At 32.4% G+C, this 16,294-nt stretch overlaps 1 protein-coding gene across 8 annotated transcripts in view; it reads right to left on the bottom strand.

Moving 5' to 3' along the window:
* The window catches only part of SMCHD1 (structural maintenance of chromosomes flexible hinge domain containing 1), a 222,882-nt gene that overhangs the window by 122,387 nt on the left and 84,201 nt on the right, over positions 1-16,294 (bottom strand). For all 8 annotated transcript variants that reach the window (XR_004230979.1, XM_031946579.1, XM_031946585.1 and 5 more), the window contains exons 33-37: positions 9,142-9,257; positions 8,285-8,349; positions 6,303-6,390; positions 5,478-5,609; positions 2,204-2,356 (exon numbers count right to left, since the gene is read on the bottom strand). Coding sequence is in view for 7 of the 8 variants with exons in the window: in XM_031946579.1 (XP_031802439.1) it covers positions 2,204-2,356; positions 5,478-5,609; positions 6,303-6,390; positions 8,285-8,349; positions 9,142-9,257 (554 nt within the window). In the remaining variant the exon portion in view is untranslated. The remainder of the gene's footprint in view (positions 1-2,203; positions 2,357-5,477; positions 5,610-6,302; positions 6,391-8,284; positions 8,350-9,141; positions 9,258-16,294) is intronic.

Raw genomic sequence — 16,294 nt, 5'->3', positions numbered from 1 at the left:
ACTTAGAGAACCCATTATCTCATCAATTCCACTGAATTAACACTTTGTTTCAAGTATACTTCCCCAGAGTTCCAGTCCTGTACAAGAAGGAAGTATGTTCTAGGCATATGAAGCACCTTTTGGAGTCAAGGCTTATTTGAGAATTAACACCTGAATTTTAAAGATATTGAAATCCATTATTTTAAGCAGCACTTTCTACAAATTAAAATTGTTCAATTAGCTAAAATTGATAAGCTCTCACCTTTTCACTGTTACCTCAGTTTAAAGTATCTTTGTTAAGTGCTAAGATACAAAAACAGCAAAAGATAGTCCTTTCAATAATCCAGGCAAAAGCTGATGAAGGCCTAATCTTGAAATTAAGATGTGGTATGTGAATGGAGAAAAAGGGGTTGATTGATGTGAGAGATGGTGTTGGTATAGAATCAATAGTAGATAGAGAATGACTAGACTCTGGAGGGATACAAAAAAGAATTTCATAATGCTTTTTAGGTTACAAAATAGGGTAAGTGAGTGAAAGGATGGTGATACGCTAAACAAAAAAGACACTAAATCCTATACAAGATATGTTGAGTTTGCAATCCCTACAGAACATCTTTAGAAATATCCCCCAAGCAATTGGTAATGAAAGATTTGATTTTGAGAGAAACCAAAGCTTAACATATAATTTCTCAGAGACTTCCATAAAGAAATAAAAGCCAAGGAAGTCACCAAGAGAGAATATAGAGAGAAGGTAGCTCCTGAGAACACTGAAGCAAATCTACATTTAAAGAACATAAGGAAAGAGAATGAAGAGACAGGAAGGAGGAAAAACAAGAGAAAGTAATGTCACAAATATTAAAATGATTGAGTATTCAATAGGAAATTTTGGTCAATCAATCAATATTTGTTAAGCACCAACTATATATGATAGGAACTGTGGTAAGTATTAGGAATTAAAAAAAAAAAAAATGAAATAGCCCCTGCTCTTAAGAGGATAATCATGTCAAATCCTGCTGAAAGATCAAGGAAGCAATGAATTGGTGATAAAGAGATCATCAGTATAAAAGCAATGGCAAAAGAATCAAAACATTTTGGTTATTCTCCTTTTTTTTTTCCTGAGGCAATTGGGATTAAATGACTTGTCTAGGATCACACAGGTTATTCTACTTTTTAAAAAAACTTGATTAGAATTATCAGTATTGCAACATCACAAAATTATGAAGAAAACTGTTACATAAAAATAGTATCTTCACCTAACATGTCTCCCCATGTAAAAAGCATATGTTACTACATTAAGTATCTATAATTTTGTCAGTATAGAATTCCTTCCCAGAATACAGATCACAGTTTGTCTATAACTTAATAATTAAATCTTAAGAAAGTACTTTGGACTTAGAAATTCAGGGACTTGCACTACAAAGTGCTGACTTTTATATATATTTATAGCAGGAGAAGCACTTTTTATAGAAACAAAGAACCGGAAATAAAGATTATTGATGAAGGAATTTTTGATTTTTTTTGATGAAGGATTTTTGGTTTTATTGATGAAGGAATGGTTAAAAAAACTAATAGTACATTCATGTCATGAAATATGTCATGAAATATTATTGTGCTATAAGATACAATGAATAGGACTAATATGAGGAATCATAACAGTATAAATTTGTGCACAGAAATATATACGTACATATATCATATGTGTGTATATATCTGTATGTGGGGAGAAGAGGAGACAGAGAATAGAACTACGTAAATGAAAAGAAATACCTACCACAAAACAATCAAAAGACAATATTGCACAAGATAAAACAAACGAACAAACAAACAAACTTGGCCCCAAAGAAGAGATTGAAAAGAAGATATCTCTTCCACCAAATTCTTTCCAGTGGTAGAAAATTCACGGGTATGGAAATATATTCTGGGGCAGCTAGGTGGCGCAGTAGATAAAGCACTAGCCCTGAAGTTAGGAGGACCTGTCTGGCCTCAGATACTTAACACTTCCTAGCTGTGTGACCCTGGGCAAGTCACTTAACCCCAATTTCAAAAAACAAAAAAACAAAACTACATACATACATATATACATATATATACATACAAATATATAAATAGTGTGTTTGTGTGTTTTTTGTATTGCTATAGCTTTCTAGAAGAGATCAGAGGTCAGATAAAGAAGTAAATTTAGAGATACTAATAAAAATTTCATGAGCTATTGGTAAAAAATTACCTTGATTTCAGCTGATCCCTTGATAAATGGAAATTCAACCATTCTAACTTTCCCATTAAAAAGTGGAATTTCAGTATCTTCTTCATTAGAACTTTTAATTTTAGCAATTATCTTGCCAATCAAATTAGTCCCGGTGCGATTATTGTGTTCATCCTTTAAAAAAAAAAAAAAGTCAATTCATCAGAATAATCGTTTGGAAATAAAAATATGCAAAAAAAATATACAAGTCTAAGATATGTTGAATTTTGTGTGGAACACCAACCATTAATTATTTGCCCTTCTGGTTTTCATAATCCAAGCATAATAAATAAAAATAAAAAACCACTTTAAAAGGAATTTAAAAAAGCACAGAGTAATGCCAGAAAATTATACTGAAAAAACTATTCAAAAACTGGAGTTTTAAATTTACCTGTCAATGCTAACAGTCATCCATCTGCACCAACTTTTTCACTGACAACTACTGCATATTGACATTACTAACATACTATAACATTTGTTAAATATTGAGAAAGATTGGTAAAGCATAACTATACTTGTTAATGGATTATTAGCTTTACAAAATAAAAAAATTAATAGGTATATGCAACATCCAACATCAAATGGTACCAGTTATTATTATGTAATATGTACATATGTTATGTATAAATACTTAACATATATACATACACACTCTGAACATGTAAACTGATATTCTACATGGAGGAAATTTGAAAACTTTGTGAGAAAAATGCCAATAGGCAAAGTACTGGCAAGCTGTAGCATAAAATCTGTGAACATCTTCTGCATGTTGTATTCAAGAATGAATCAAATAGAGCATGAATGCCTCTAATCTAAGATTAAATACAGCTAAATACAAGGAACTACCTTATGTACTGTCACAGAAACTAAACAATTTAGGGAAAAAAAACTTCGTTGTTCTTCAGTCTAATTATATACAACTACTTATTCCACAGTACACAAAGTTAAAGTTTCTAAGATAGAAATTAAGTTCCTTCAAGCCAGAACTCTTGAATCCCTAGTGCAGAGCATTAGAATTTAAGGTATGTCTATGGAACTGAAATAGATTATCATTTGTGGTGACTCTTACTCTGTATGAAGCCCTCAGGGTGATTTAATTAAGGTCCTTTTTATTTAACCAGTTTTAATTATCAAGATAGATTTAGTCATTAGGATGGCTCTTTAGGTTAAAAATGAATTATCTCCTTCTGTTCCCAAGATAAATAATAATCAGCTACATAGCAAAAGACAACTCTGCTCACACTTAAAAAACTCTATAACCAATAATGTTGCCAACATCAATACCATAGAGTGGGAAGCATAAACACAGAACAGGATATTAGACTAATTTGCGGTTTATTTATGAGCCTGTTCTTCATAGTAAGGAGCTTCAAGATATTTCAAGTTTTATTTGATATCTAGATAAATTTGAAGGTATAAATACAAACACAAAGAATGAAAAAGAATGGCTTAAGGAATATAAGAACCATTCTTCTCCATCATTAACATATATAATCCAGAACTGATATTGAAGAACTTAATATTAAATGCTAAACAATTAATGATTTGATCTTAGTTACAAAATGATTGGGACAACAAATTTAAGACAAAACTACTCTACCTTAAATTACCTTTGGACTCTTCCAACTATCAGTTGGATACTGATCTATCAAATTGATACCTGCTGACCAAATTCTAATAATACTAAAATGAACTTATACAACATCAGATTGTATTATTATTATATATGCTACAGATATGTACATATAATATAAATATAAATAATATTACTGCAAAATGAACTATTGTATACAAGTAAATATTTTAAATTACTGAGGTTATGACTGATCAACTTTTGAGAGCAATGATCTGAGGATAAAAATTCCTCAAAAATATACTATACATCTATTATTTTAGTTTAATATTGAAGGGCTACTGAGGTCTATTTGTCTTTATATATACTTCATTAAATGCCTAAAGATTGAGGCCATTTCAGTTCTTGTGTGCTTCTGATGGGTTTTTCTTCTCTTTCAGAGGTGGCTATTATAACTGGTATCTGTTGGGATCTTTACAAAGTGTTAAGACATCGGAGTTAATTTAATCTTAGAAAGAGTTATTTTGGGCCAGAACTTGAAACAAGATACTAAGTGGAACTGATTGAACAATGCTTGTGTTCACACCTTTAGAGAGCTCCTAAGTATCTAAGTACTCAATGGAGTTCACACGTGTAGGGCTTAGTCCGAATTCATACCTCCCTTGAAGTTCTTAGGACCAGAGAGCACTCTGGGAGATAACCCATAATCCCTGCCTCGAGAAGGAGGAGTTAACCTTTGGGAGATGATATATATGGAGGAAGCTCTTGGAGCTAGGAAGAATTTCTCCGGAACATTGACAGGGCTCTGAGACAGAACACTCTGGAAGAAAAGTCTAACAAGCCCTATCTTCGAGGCAAGAGAGATCCATTGCATCTTCCAACTTGGTGCTGGCTGGAGGCTGAAGAAAGCAGAGGCAGAAGCCAAGGACAAAGCTGCAAGATCTCCTGGAGCCAGGCAGAGAGATAGGCCTCAACTAACCGGGCTATTTTGGAAGGAGAAATAAACATTTGCATTTTTACCAGCTGGCTGCGATTTTTGGAGTAATTATTTATTTCAACTGAGACTAAGGCTGCCTCCAGGAAAACCACCACAGGTATCAAGTCACAATCAGCTCACAGCTTTTGCCCTTTTATAATGCTGCAGTTGGAAAAATCACTTAGCTAGGTTTAAAAACCACATAAGCTAACTTTATTAGAACTGTGCCTAAAATAAAAATTATTCAATTATACACCCATTACCCATATACCTTTTAAAATCTCGACTGGGATTTCTCCTATGATAAAATGAATTTTGTGCATCAACTATACAATGTCTTTTTTTTGGATAGTGACGTTTTTTCCATCCCTAAACATGTTGGCTCTTTGCTTTTCTGAACAAGATAATTAAGATTAGCAAATAAATTATTTCTGAATAAAGGATTATTATAGCTATCATATTAAGTTTCCCCAAAACCCCACTTTTACCAAGTCAAACATAATGCTTTTAAAATTATCTGCTAGTTTTAGACTGCATACATCTAAGAATGGATAACCGAGTCACTAAACTATCATAACACTAAACTGTTCTTTCAGAAAAAGAATGATACTCTCTTAGTCTAAAAACCTCATACACTCTTTTCAACATATCTAACATAAAGCCAAGTATAATTATCTTGTGATAAATTTGTAAAATGCAAACATTACCACGATATTGAGGCACATGTCTTTGACTAAAGTCCTATTGGCAATGGGTGGAACATTAGAAACAGCCGGGGTAGAAGGTAGACATTCAGGAATTAACTTGATTGGTTCATTAGGTATGACATCAACTAAAATCTTAGAAAAGGAAAACAATAGGATTAACAATGTGGTCACTCATGTATACATGTTAGAGTTAACGAATGAAATGATAGTTTATAACAATTTTTTGATATTCTAACATTTTTTTCAATTAAAATATTTTTTAAAAAACACTAACAAAATGTCTTGACACCAAAACATTAAAAAAATTACATTCTAAAAACTACTAACAATGTCTTTAATGTATTAAGACCAGTGATTCTAAAATATATATCTCTAATGTTCCATAATAAGAGAAAATGAAAAGTTTAAGATATTTAGAAGGTAACGTAATCATTTGATATTTTGATTTACTTACAATATAGAAAATAAACCAAAATGTTATCCAAAAGATTATTACTTGGTTCTTTATTAACCAGAATTAAAAAAAAAAAAATCGTTACACACAGTATTTTTATATGCAGAGTTTTATATATTCTAGATGCTTAACAAATACTGTTTAAAATTCATGATGCTGAGTTCTACAATTCTTATGTGCCTTATGAGTCAAAGCAAATCAAATGTACAGGACATAAAAAAATATATTTTATCATTTCCTAAACTTAAGAATTTTTAGATTGATAATATACATAAAATATGGAAGGTAAAAATCAGAATGTCAACTTAATCCCAAAATTTCTGTCTTCAAGCTACACATTACATTGTACTATGTAAAAGCTAAAGACAAACCTGGTCACTATTGAGAACAGTAGATTTGTCAACCATAAAGGCAAACTGGATGCAGTAACTGCCCACTTTGTTTGGAATCACTTTATCCCTTAATTAAAAAGATAAAAATATTTCAAAGTTAAATAAGAGAGAAACTTAAAGTTTATGTGTTTCTTTTTCTAAAATCCATAAAAGGGAATTGATTAAAAGTATAACTTTAGTTAACAATGTCTTCATTCTTAAGATGTTCCCTCTCCCATTTTTCTTGGAGAAAATCTATTTTAGAAGGGAAACATTCCTGTTCAGGTTGTAAAAAAACACAAAACTGAAAAATTAGGGTGAATAATTTTGAGAAATTAAAAAATTCTTCCCCTAATTTAAAATTCTGCTAGTATATTTTTGTGAAATAAATGAAATCCCTGAATATCCTAACAAACATTTGTACTTTTCAAGTCATGGGATTTGCTTGATCTTTCCTATTTTGTTTCTCACCTTTTCTCCTGGTTTACATTTTAGAACTCGTGAATTAAAAAAAAAAAAAAAAAAAAAAAGTCAATTTAAACATCAACTACTATTCTTTTTTGTAATGTACTAAGAACTTTAACAAATTCTACTTTATAAAAATATGTTTCCAGGGAAAGAAAAACAAGCTCAGGCTTCCAACCACTAGTATGCACTTTTTCCTACTCTATTAATCTTTTAGGTTTTCTCTTTAACTCTATTCCACCCTACTTGATCTCATCAACTTCTATCAATTTAAGGATCATTTTACACTGATGATTCCCAAATCCTAAATATGCAAATCTAGACTGTCTGCTAAATTAGTCATTCATTTTAAAATGCCTCTTGGATCTTTACAACAAGATAACCTACAGGTATGATCAAACTTAATCTTTTCTTACTAATTCTTCTCTCCTTTAAACTTTCCCATTATTGTTGAATGTACCAATTTCCTTCCAGTCCATCATCCATGCTTCACAACATCAATGCCATCCCTGACTTCTCACTTTCAAGAATCCCTCACATTCAATCTGTTACCAATCTTATTTTTCTCCATTCATACAGCAGCAATCTTAATTTAGGCTCCTATCACCTCTTAATTTAGAATACAATAAAAGCTTTCTAACTAGTCTCCCTGCCTCAAGACTTCCCAATCCAATACAACCCAAATTTACTTGTCAAAGCAATTTTTCCAAATCATATTATTGATCAAGTCACATTCCCCATCCATAGTGCTTACAAAATCAAATACTGACTCCTATGGCATTTAAATAATCTCTTCATAAACTGGCTCTTCCCTTCCTCTATAGACTATTTCTGGCTCCCTCTTCTCCTCACACACTCCTTGACCACAATATTTCATTTCCTGCCCCCCCCCCCTATGCTTTTGCATTGTCTCCCATTCATAGAATGCTTGAGATGTCACCTCTACCCCTGCCTACCTCTATCTTGATTTAGCTCAAATCCCATCTTCTGTATGTCTTTCCTGATCCTCTAACTGGCTAATGCCTTGCTCCTTTAGATTTTCTTCATTTATTTATTTATTTTTTTTACAACTTCTATGTAGCTAGATATTTAATGTATCCTCATTCAAATGTATGCCCTTTGATGGCACAGATCTTATTGGAATTTCTTTTTTTAACACCAGTTTAGTTAAGCTAAGCACAGTGCCTGGCACATGGAAAGTATTTTTAATAAACACCTGCTGATTTAGAACAATTTTTAGAATCCTCTATAATAATATAGAAGTTAATCTTTTTCTCTGTTATGTAAGACAGCTATGAACACTAATCAGGTACAGATCACTGTAGCTCCCATATTAAAAATTTTTTTTCCTTTTGCTTTTTCTTTGATGTAAAGAACTGAAAATAAAATTATATGGAAACCAACAATTCCTAAACTTGCTGTCATGGAATATTCTCCATGAGTGGGAAAAATATTTTCAAAATAAAGAATTTGTAACATTTATTCATTAACAAATTATAAAAATAAATGAGAAATACCTGAAATAAAAGAAGCCCTCTTCCTTGTCATTATCTTTTATTTTACTACAATTAAATGTTTCTACCTGAGGAGAAAAACAAAAATTTCAAATGCTATAGCTAATATTAAAAATTTAAATGAAGACAATTTAAATGATGCCACTAATGATAGTCTATGTAAAGTATAATTTTGAACAATACTACTTAGAAAAATGAATTTTTAAAAACCAATGGAACAATGATTAGATTTAAAAAAGTAACTTTATACAAATAAATATGCAACTTTAACTTCTATGTAACTACAGTGATAAAATTTAAAGAATAATAATTTATAAAAACCTAATGTTTTCCATTTTAATACATAATATGATTACTGAAAAACCTGCACAAGGCAAATATATTTATTCTCCAATTCAAGAAGTTAAAACAGTGACCCTTTCTGAAATGGCTACAAGCTGAAGGTTGCTTATAATCAAAACAAAATATAAATTAATAGAAAAATGGCTAGAAATAATAGGTAACTATTATATTATAACTATTATATTATAAGGACTGGACCAAATTTGCTCTATAACATGATAAACTCATTAAAAGATATGAATCACCGGAAAGAAGTAAAAACCTATTTTCTTGAATTATTCTCCCCAGAATACAGCAACTACCATCTTACCTCTTCCTACAAAGTCAGGAGATTTCATAGAAGCTGCTCTTCCAAGTGGTGACATTAATCAAATATATAAATGGATAACATTGTTAAAAATTAAATAAATACCCAAATATTTCAGCTGTCTTTATTTTAGAAATGTCAAGAAAGTAGAATTAGGTTAATATTTCTAAATGCCTTCTTAATATTTAAGTAGCATTTTATAGTGACTTACATTGGCTGGTTGTCGGCTTCCACTGCCTGTGAGTTTCCACATTTTCATAGAAATCCTTGTGGGATTAATATTCTTAATGACACTTTCATCTTCAGAAATAACACTAACCATGAAATCTGTCAGAGCAAACAAAATTATTTCTATTTTTCTTAATCTAATCATGCAACTAAATTTTTTTCCCCTATAATTCATAAATATTGAGATAAAAACGTGATTGGCAAGTTAAAAACTTTCCAATAAGCACATGTTTAGCTTTTTAAATTATACTAAAAAGCAACATATGCTAATTAAATTATATGTGTAAAGTACAGGCAATAAAACATATATACATAAAAATAAAATATTATCAGCTAATGAAGTTGATGATCATTATTACTATTTTATTTTTATGTTCTCCTGGTTCTGCTTGCTTAACTTTGTATCAGTTCATGTAAATTTTCCTGAGTTTTTCAGAAATTATCTAACTTATCATTTCTTCTTCTTTTTTTTTAATTATGTTTTTTATTGACAGAACCCATGTCAGGGTAATTTTTAACAACACTATCCCTTGCACTCACTTCTGTTCCAATTTTTCCCTTTTCTCCCTCCACCCCCTCCCGTAGATGGCAAGCAGTCCTATACATGTTAAATAGGTCACAGTATATCCTAGATACAATATATGTGTGCAGAACCTAACAGTAGTTCCCTTGTTGCACAGGGTGAATTGGATTCAGAAGGTAAAAATAACCTGTAACTCATCATTTCTAAAAGCACAATAGTATTTCATCACAATCATAACATTAACTTGTTTATCCACTCCGAATTGATGGAAGTCCCTTCACTTTCCAATTTTATGTTACCATAAAAAGAGATTCAATAAATATATTTGCACATGTCTTTTTCTTATTTCTTTAATCTCCTGGGGGATTTATTTATTTATGCATACCCTGGTAGGGGATTATTGCTGGGTCAGAGTATGCAATTTTATGGTCCACATTATTCTCTGGAAGAAACAATTACAGCTCCACCAAAGAGTATACCTATTTTTCCCACTGCCCCATCTAATATTTGAAACCACTCTTCAGCTCAAAATAGGATGGAGGGACTTCAAGAAAGGTCAGTCTCACTAGGTGAAAGGGGTGTTCAGAGCAGCTCAAGACAGTGTCCAGGAAATCCAGTAGAAGGGTTTTAATCACAGCACATAAGCAACTGAGACCCTCAATCTTAACTCAGTAAAACAACAGCTGTGGGGCAGCCTCCAACCCAACTCAGAGGAATCCTGGAAACCAGGCAACAAGTGGGACTAAGTCAGGCTACTCCCAGCATTGTGAGCAATATGCCAAACACAAGGGATCCTGTGCTCAAATTTAGGCTCAGAGTTACACAGGAAACTTGCGATAGCGCCCTCTTGTGCTCCAGGGGCAGAGGTCAACTTCAAAAGTCACAAAACAGGAAAAAGAAAGAAAATGAACAAGAAACAGAAAAGAACCTTAATTACAGAAAGCTATTCTGGTGACAGGAAAGACCAAAACAACAACTTGGAAGAGGACAAAATGCCTACATATGAAACCTCAAAGAGGGATATGAATTGGTCTCAAGCGCAAAGAGGCTTCTTGGAAGTGCTCAAAGGATTTTAAAAACCAAATAAGAGAGGCAGAAGAAATACTGGGAAAAGAAACAAGAGGTTTGCAAGAGATAGTCAACAGCTTGGAAAAAGAAAACCATTACTTAAAAAACAAAAAAACCCACTGAAGAAAACACCACCTTTAAAAGTAGAATTAATCAAATGGAAAAGATAAAGGTTAACTGAAGAAAATCATACATTAAAAACTAGAACTGAGCAAATGGAAGATAATGACTTCGAGATATCAAGAATCAATGAAATTAAAAAGAATGAAAAAATAGAAGAAAATATAAAACATCTTATTGGAAAAACACCTGACTTGGATCTTTATCCAACACAGATAATTTAAAAATTATTGAACTATCTGCAGGCCACAACCAAAAAGAGTTTGTATAACATTCTTAAAAGATACCATCAAGGTAAACTGTCCTGATACACTAGAATTAAAGTCATTCAAAGAATACATCAATTGCCTCCTGAAAGAGATCCCACAAGGAAAACTCCAAAAAATACTATTTCAAAACACCAGAACTATAATATTTCAAGGAAAAAAAATTCAAATATCAAAGAACTACAGTTAGGAATACCCATGATTCAGCAACTTCTACTAAATAAAGTATCAGACTCTGGAATACCATATTTAGGAAGGCAAAAGATTGTAAATGACAAACCACTCCAATATCTTTTTTTCAAAGGTCACAAAAAGTCAGATATAACTTAAAAGGACTGTATAATAAAATCTTAATCCTATATTTGATTTTTAGGATTTCCATTTTGGCATGTAATTGGAATTACAAATTTGTTCTTTTTCTAGATTTTAGTTCCATGCCTATTCATTTATCTGCTCTTTCTATTCTATTGATCTATGCATTTAGAGATAAAACTTTTCCTTTAAGTATTGCTTTGCCTGAATATCACAAATCTAGGTAAGAATTCATTGCCATTAATGAAATTATTGCTTGTACAATTTCTTCTTTGATTCACTCATTCTTTTAGGACTGGACTGTTTCCAAAATATTTTAAATCTGTACTTCATAGGCCTTTATTGAATGTAATTTTTGTTCAATTATGGTCTGTTTTTCTGCATGTTTGTAATATTTCTATGCACTAAAGGTCAATTTTTGTAGTGTACTAAGAGCTGAGAAAAAGATATAGTCCTTTCTATTTCCATTCAACATACTCCAGAGACCTATAATAATGAAATTTTAAAAATTTTACCATTCTCCTTACCATCTTTTTTATTTTGATTCTAGAATTACCAAACTCTGAGAGGAATAAATTGAGGTACTCCACTACACTTTTCTCTATATTCTCCAGCTTAATTTTCCCTTAAAGATTTATACACCATTAGAGAGTGTGTGTGTGTTGCTTTATGTTCTATGCTCTCTCTTTTTTTTTTTTAAGCAAAATGTCCTTTATTATTTTTGCTTTGTCTGAGATCATGATTGTAGTTACCCCTGTCTTTTTCATTTCAGCTGAAGCATAACAGATTCAAGGCTCGTATTTTAAATCTATGTAGGTTTTTCTATTTCAAACGAGTCTCTTGTAAACATAATGTTGGACTCTGGTTTCTAATGGATTCTGCTATCCTCTTTTATTTTAGGGTAAGTTTATCCAATTCACATTCAGTTATGATTGGATTGTATCGCCTTTTTCTCCCTGTCCCTTCCTTGAAAGTCTTCTTTACTTCTAATAACTCCCTTCCTTAATCTGTCCTCCATAATTATTCCTAGACCCTCCCCTCCTAATTCCCAGATAGCCAAGATGATTATCTATACTCAACATATATTCTTTCCTCCTTTACCTTTGTAGGAAAAACTCTCCATTGCACATTACATAATTTTCACCAATTATCCTTCCCCCTTCTTCCAATGCATACAGTTCTCACGCTTCCATTTTTTTTTTTTTTTTGTGATCATCCCATTAAGGCACTCTATGCATTCTAAGTAGGCTATTTCTAACTGTCCCAGAATGATAATGTACTTAGGGATCACATGTAGCAGCATCTTCCCATATGGAAATGAAACAGCTAACTTTGTTAAATTATGAGTTTTCACTCATGTTTACTTTTCTATGCTTGAATCTTTTGTTTGAATGCAAATTTTCTATTCAGTTCTAGTTTTTTCATCAGGAATGCTTGAAAGACTACTATTTCACTAAGTATTTATTTTGAACCAGCAGGATTATACTTATATTGATGGGTATTCTTGCCCATAACAGTTTATGGCCATACATTGCTCTATGGTAATAAACTGCTAAATCTTGCATGATCATGACTGTGGATTCAAATTATTTCTTCCTGTTTATGTTTTTTCTTTGATTTGAGAAAGCAGTGGATTTTAGCTATAATAATTCTAGGTTTGGGGATTTGATTCAGAAGATGAATGGTGGATACTATCAATTTCTATTTTGCCCTCTGGCTCTAAGAGATCTATACAGTGTTCCTTTATAACTTCCTGAACTATACTGGTTAGGGTTTGGGGATTTTTGGTGGGGTTTATTTTTAAATATGGCTTTCAGATAATCCTATAGTTCTTCAATTACCTCTCCTCAATTTATTTTCCAGGCTTAGGAGTTTTTCCCTATGAAACATTTCATATTATCTTCTATTTTCTGTGCCTTTTTAAACTTTATTTTATGGTTCCTTAATGTCTCATGGAGTCATTAGTTTCCACATGAACAATTCTAATATTTAAAGAATTATTTTCTTCATGAAGTTTTGTATCTCATCATTTGGCTAATTTTTAAAAATGTTTATTTAAACTACAGGGCCTTTTTCTACAAGCAGAAAAAAACTACAAAACAGAAAAAAAAAAGACAAAAGGAATGTATGTAACAAATTTCCATTTCAAGAAAGCACATATAGTAGAAGAGATCATATGTACAACTGTCATCTAATTGTTGCTTCTTTGTAGTTCTATTTATTCTCTGTATTTCTTCCCCCCCCCCCCTTTTATCTCCTCACAACCTCCAGGCAGGCTACAGCTAAGCATGGGTATATATTTAACCATACATATACACAGACCTATTCGCACATACATACACATATATAGACAAACATCCAAAATAATACTAATATGGCTGACATAATGTAGATTTCTCAATTAATGTCAATTCTTCCTCTGTACTTCATTCATATAGAATAATTACTATTTTAAAATTTTCCTAGTCAGTTTTGCTTGAGTCAGATCATACTCAGCACTTTCCCAATCTTCCTTTTAAACTACCCAGTTACTGATGTTAATCTGAAACATACATTTCCATTAAAAAAAACAAATTATTTGTTCTTGTTGAGTCCCTTGAAATTAATCTTTGAGCTATAATTAATCTGCAAGCTCACTAAAAGTCCATGTTTTTCATTCAATTTTATATTAAGTTTTGCTGGATATGCAATTTTTGGCCACAGGCCTAGTTCTTTAGACTGTTGATATACATTATTCCAGTATCTGTGTTCTTCTAAGGTAGCTGTTGATAAATTCTCCACACTTCTAACTATAGCTCCAGCATATTTGAATTAGTTTTTGTGGTGGTTGTTTGTTTCTTGCTATTTTTCTCTTTGATCTGAAGGTTTCAAAATTTGCAATACTACTGTTGTTTTCTTTGAGGTGATTAATGGATTTTTTCTATTTCTACTTATCTCTAGTGTTCTATCAACTTCAGGACAATGTTCTTTGATTATTTCTTGTATTGTGTCAAGATTCTTTTTAGGGGGTAGTCAATTATTCTTATATTTTCTCTTTTTGATCTGTTCTCCTGATCTCTTAATTTTTTCCAGAGGTTTCATATTCTCTTTCATGTTCTTATTCTTTATGTTTAGTTTTGATATTACTTGGTGTCTCATACCTTCATTGGCTTTCCTTTGTCCAAGGATGCCAGTTAGTCTCAGGGTTCCTGACTTCCTGGAGGTGTTTATATTTCACACAATCAAATTCTGGTTTTGTGGTCTGTCTTTTTGAGTCTTCTCTGGTTGTCTCAGGACAATCTCTGTTCTGCCCCAGTATTAATTGTTTTTCACTGATCTATGTTTGTCCTGACATACAATTTTGCTTTGTTTGTGGGAGAAATCTGGAGAGGTTGGGATTCCCTGACCTGCACTGCCATCTTCCCAGAATTCTCCCAAATTTTGATTTTTTAAGCAATTATTTTCAATATTTTTGCACCTCTTTTGCCATACTGGATTTTTTCCCCCCCCCGAGGCAATTAGGGTTAAGCAACTTGCTCAGGGTCACACAGCTAGGAAGTGTTAAGTGTCTGAGGCCAAATTTGAACTTGGGTCCACCTGACTTCAAGGCTAGTGTTCCATCCACTGTACCACCTAATAGTCCCTTTTTGCTATACTGTTAATTCTTTTTTCATGAATTTCTTACATATCTTTTAATTGTCTTCCCAATCCTTTCTTGATTTTTAAAAATCATTCCTATGCTACTCCCACCCTTCAACTTTTGAAAGAATTCTTTGAGCTTGTGTCAATATTTTCCCCCCTTTGAACCTTTACTTATAGATGTTTCACTGTCTCTCAAATGTTCAACTTTTCAACACTGAAAACATCTATGAGTTTCTCTAGAAGTCCCTTGCCAAAAGGGACCCTGTCTTTCCATGTTCATCATAGTTTGGGTATAATAAGCATTTGTGCCCACTGTGGCACAGCATCTTATGATCTCCTCTAAAGGAACATCTTTGTCTAATCCCCATATAATTCTTTTGCAAACCTCATTATTATCTCCAATGGTTCTTATTACGGCTGTTTGCAAACGTCCCACAAAATCTGCAAAAGGTTCATTGGGACCTTGCTCTATTTTTGCGAAAGCTTTAATTCCAACTTTCTGTCCAGGGAGAGAACTCCAAGCTTTTATTGCAGCCTTAGAAATTTGCTCATACACTGTTATGGGATAATAAATCTGTTCTGAATTCTCTGCACACTGTTTCACTGTATACATGTTTCAATGTCTTCTGAATTTTTGTGTGGGGCATCCCTTGTACCACAACAACTTTTTATGGTCAGGTTTTTTTTTTCTCTTCATTCACTCTACTTCTTAACTTTGCACTTTATGTTAGAGTTGGTCTCTGTTCACCCCTGGGCAGTATGACTGGCCTGAATATGATCTATTATGTATGTCCTCCTGTTCTCACAGTTCATTCTGGGAGTTTGTAGATTTTCGGTGTTTCCAAAGTGGTATGATCTGGAGACATATCAGGTCACTGGCTACTCTGATCAGTATTCTGCTCTACTGTGACTAGAACTTTACCTCTCTACTGTGGAAAAAATAAAATAGAAAAAAAAAAAAAAACAGTAAGAAAATGTTGTTGTTTGCCTTTCATTCTCGAAGAGGATACCAGGAAAGGTAATTCATGACTTGTAAATAAATTGGATTTAAATGAAGGAAGGCTTTGCTTTCTTTGTAAAGTCACCCCCCCTTACTTTTTTTTTTTCAAGAGCCATCTGGATCCAGTGGCAAGATATAAATAAGGGCAATTGGAAATGGCCCCCATGAAGTGGGAGACTTGGCCTTTTTAAGCTAAGGTTTTTCCCAGGTCTCACTTTGACTGAAG

The sequence above is a fragment of the Sarcophilus harrisii genome, chromosome 1 (assembly GCF_902635505.1).
Source record: "Sarcophilus harrisii chromosome 1, mSarHar1.11, whole genome shotgun sequence".
NCBI lineage: Eukaryota > Metazoa > Chordata > Mammalia > Dasyuromorphia > Dasyuridae > Sarcophilus > Sarcophilus harrisii.
The sequence above is the reverse complement of the archived record's forward strand: the minus strand, read 5'-3'. Positions and strand labels throughout refer to the sequence as shown.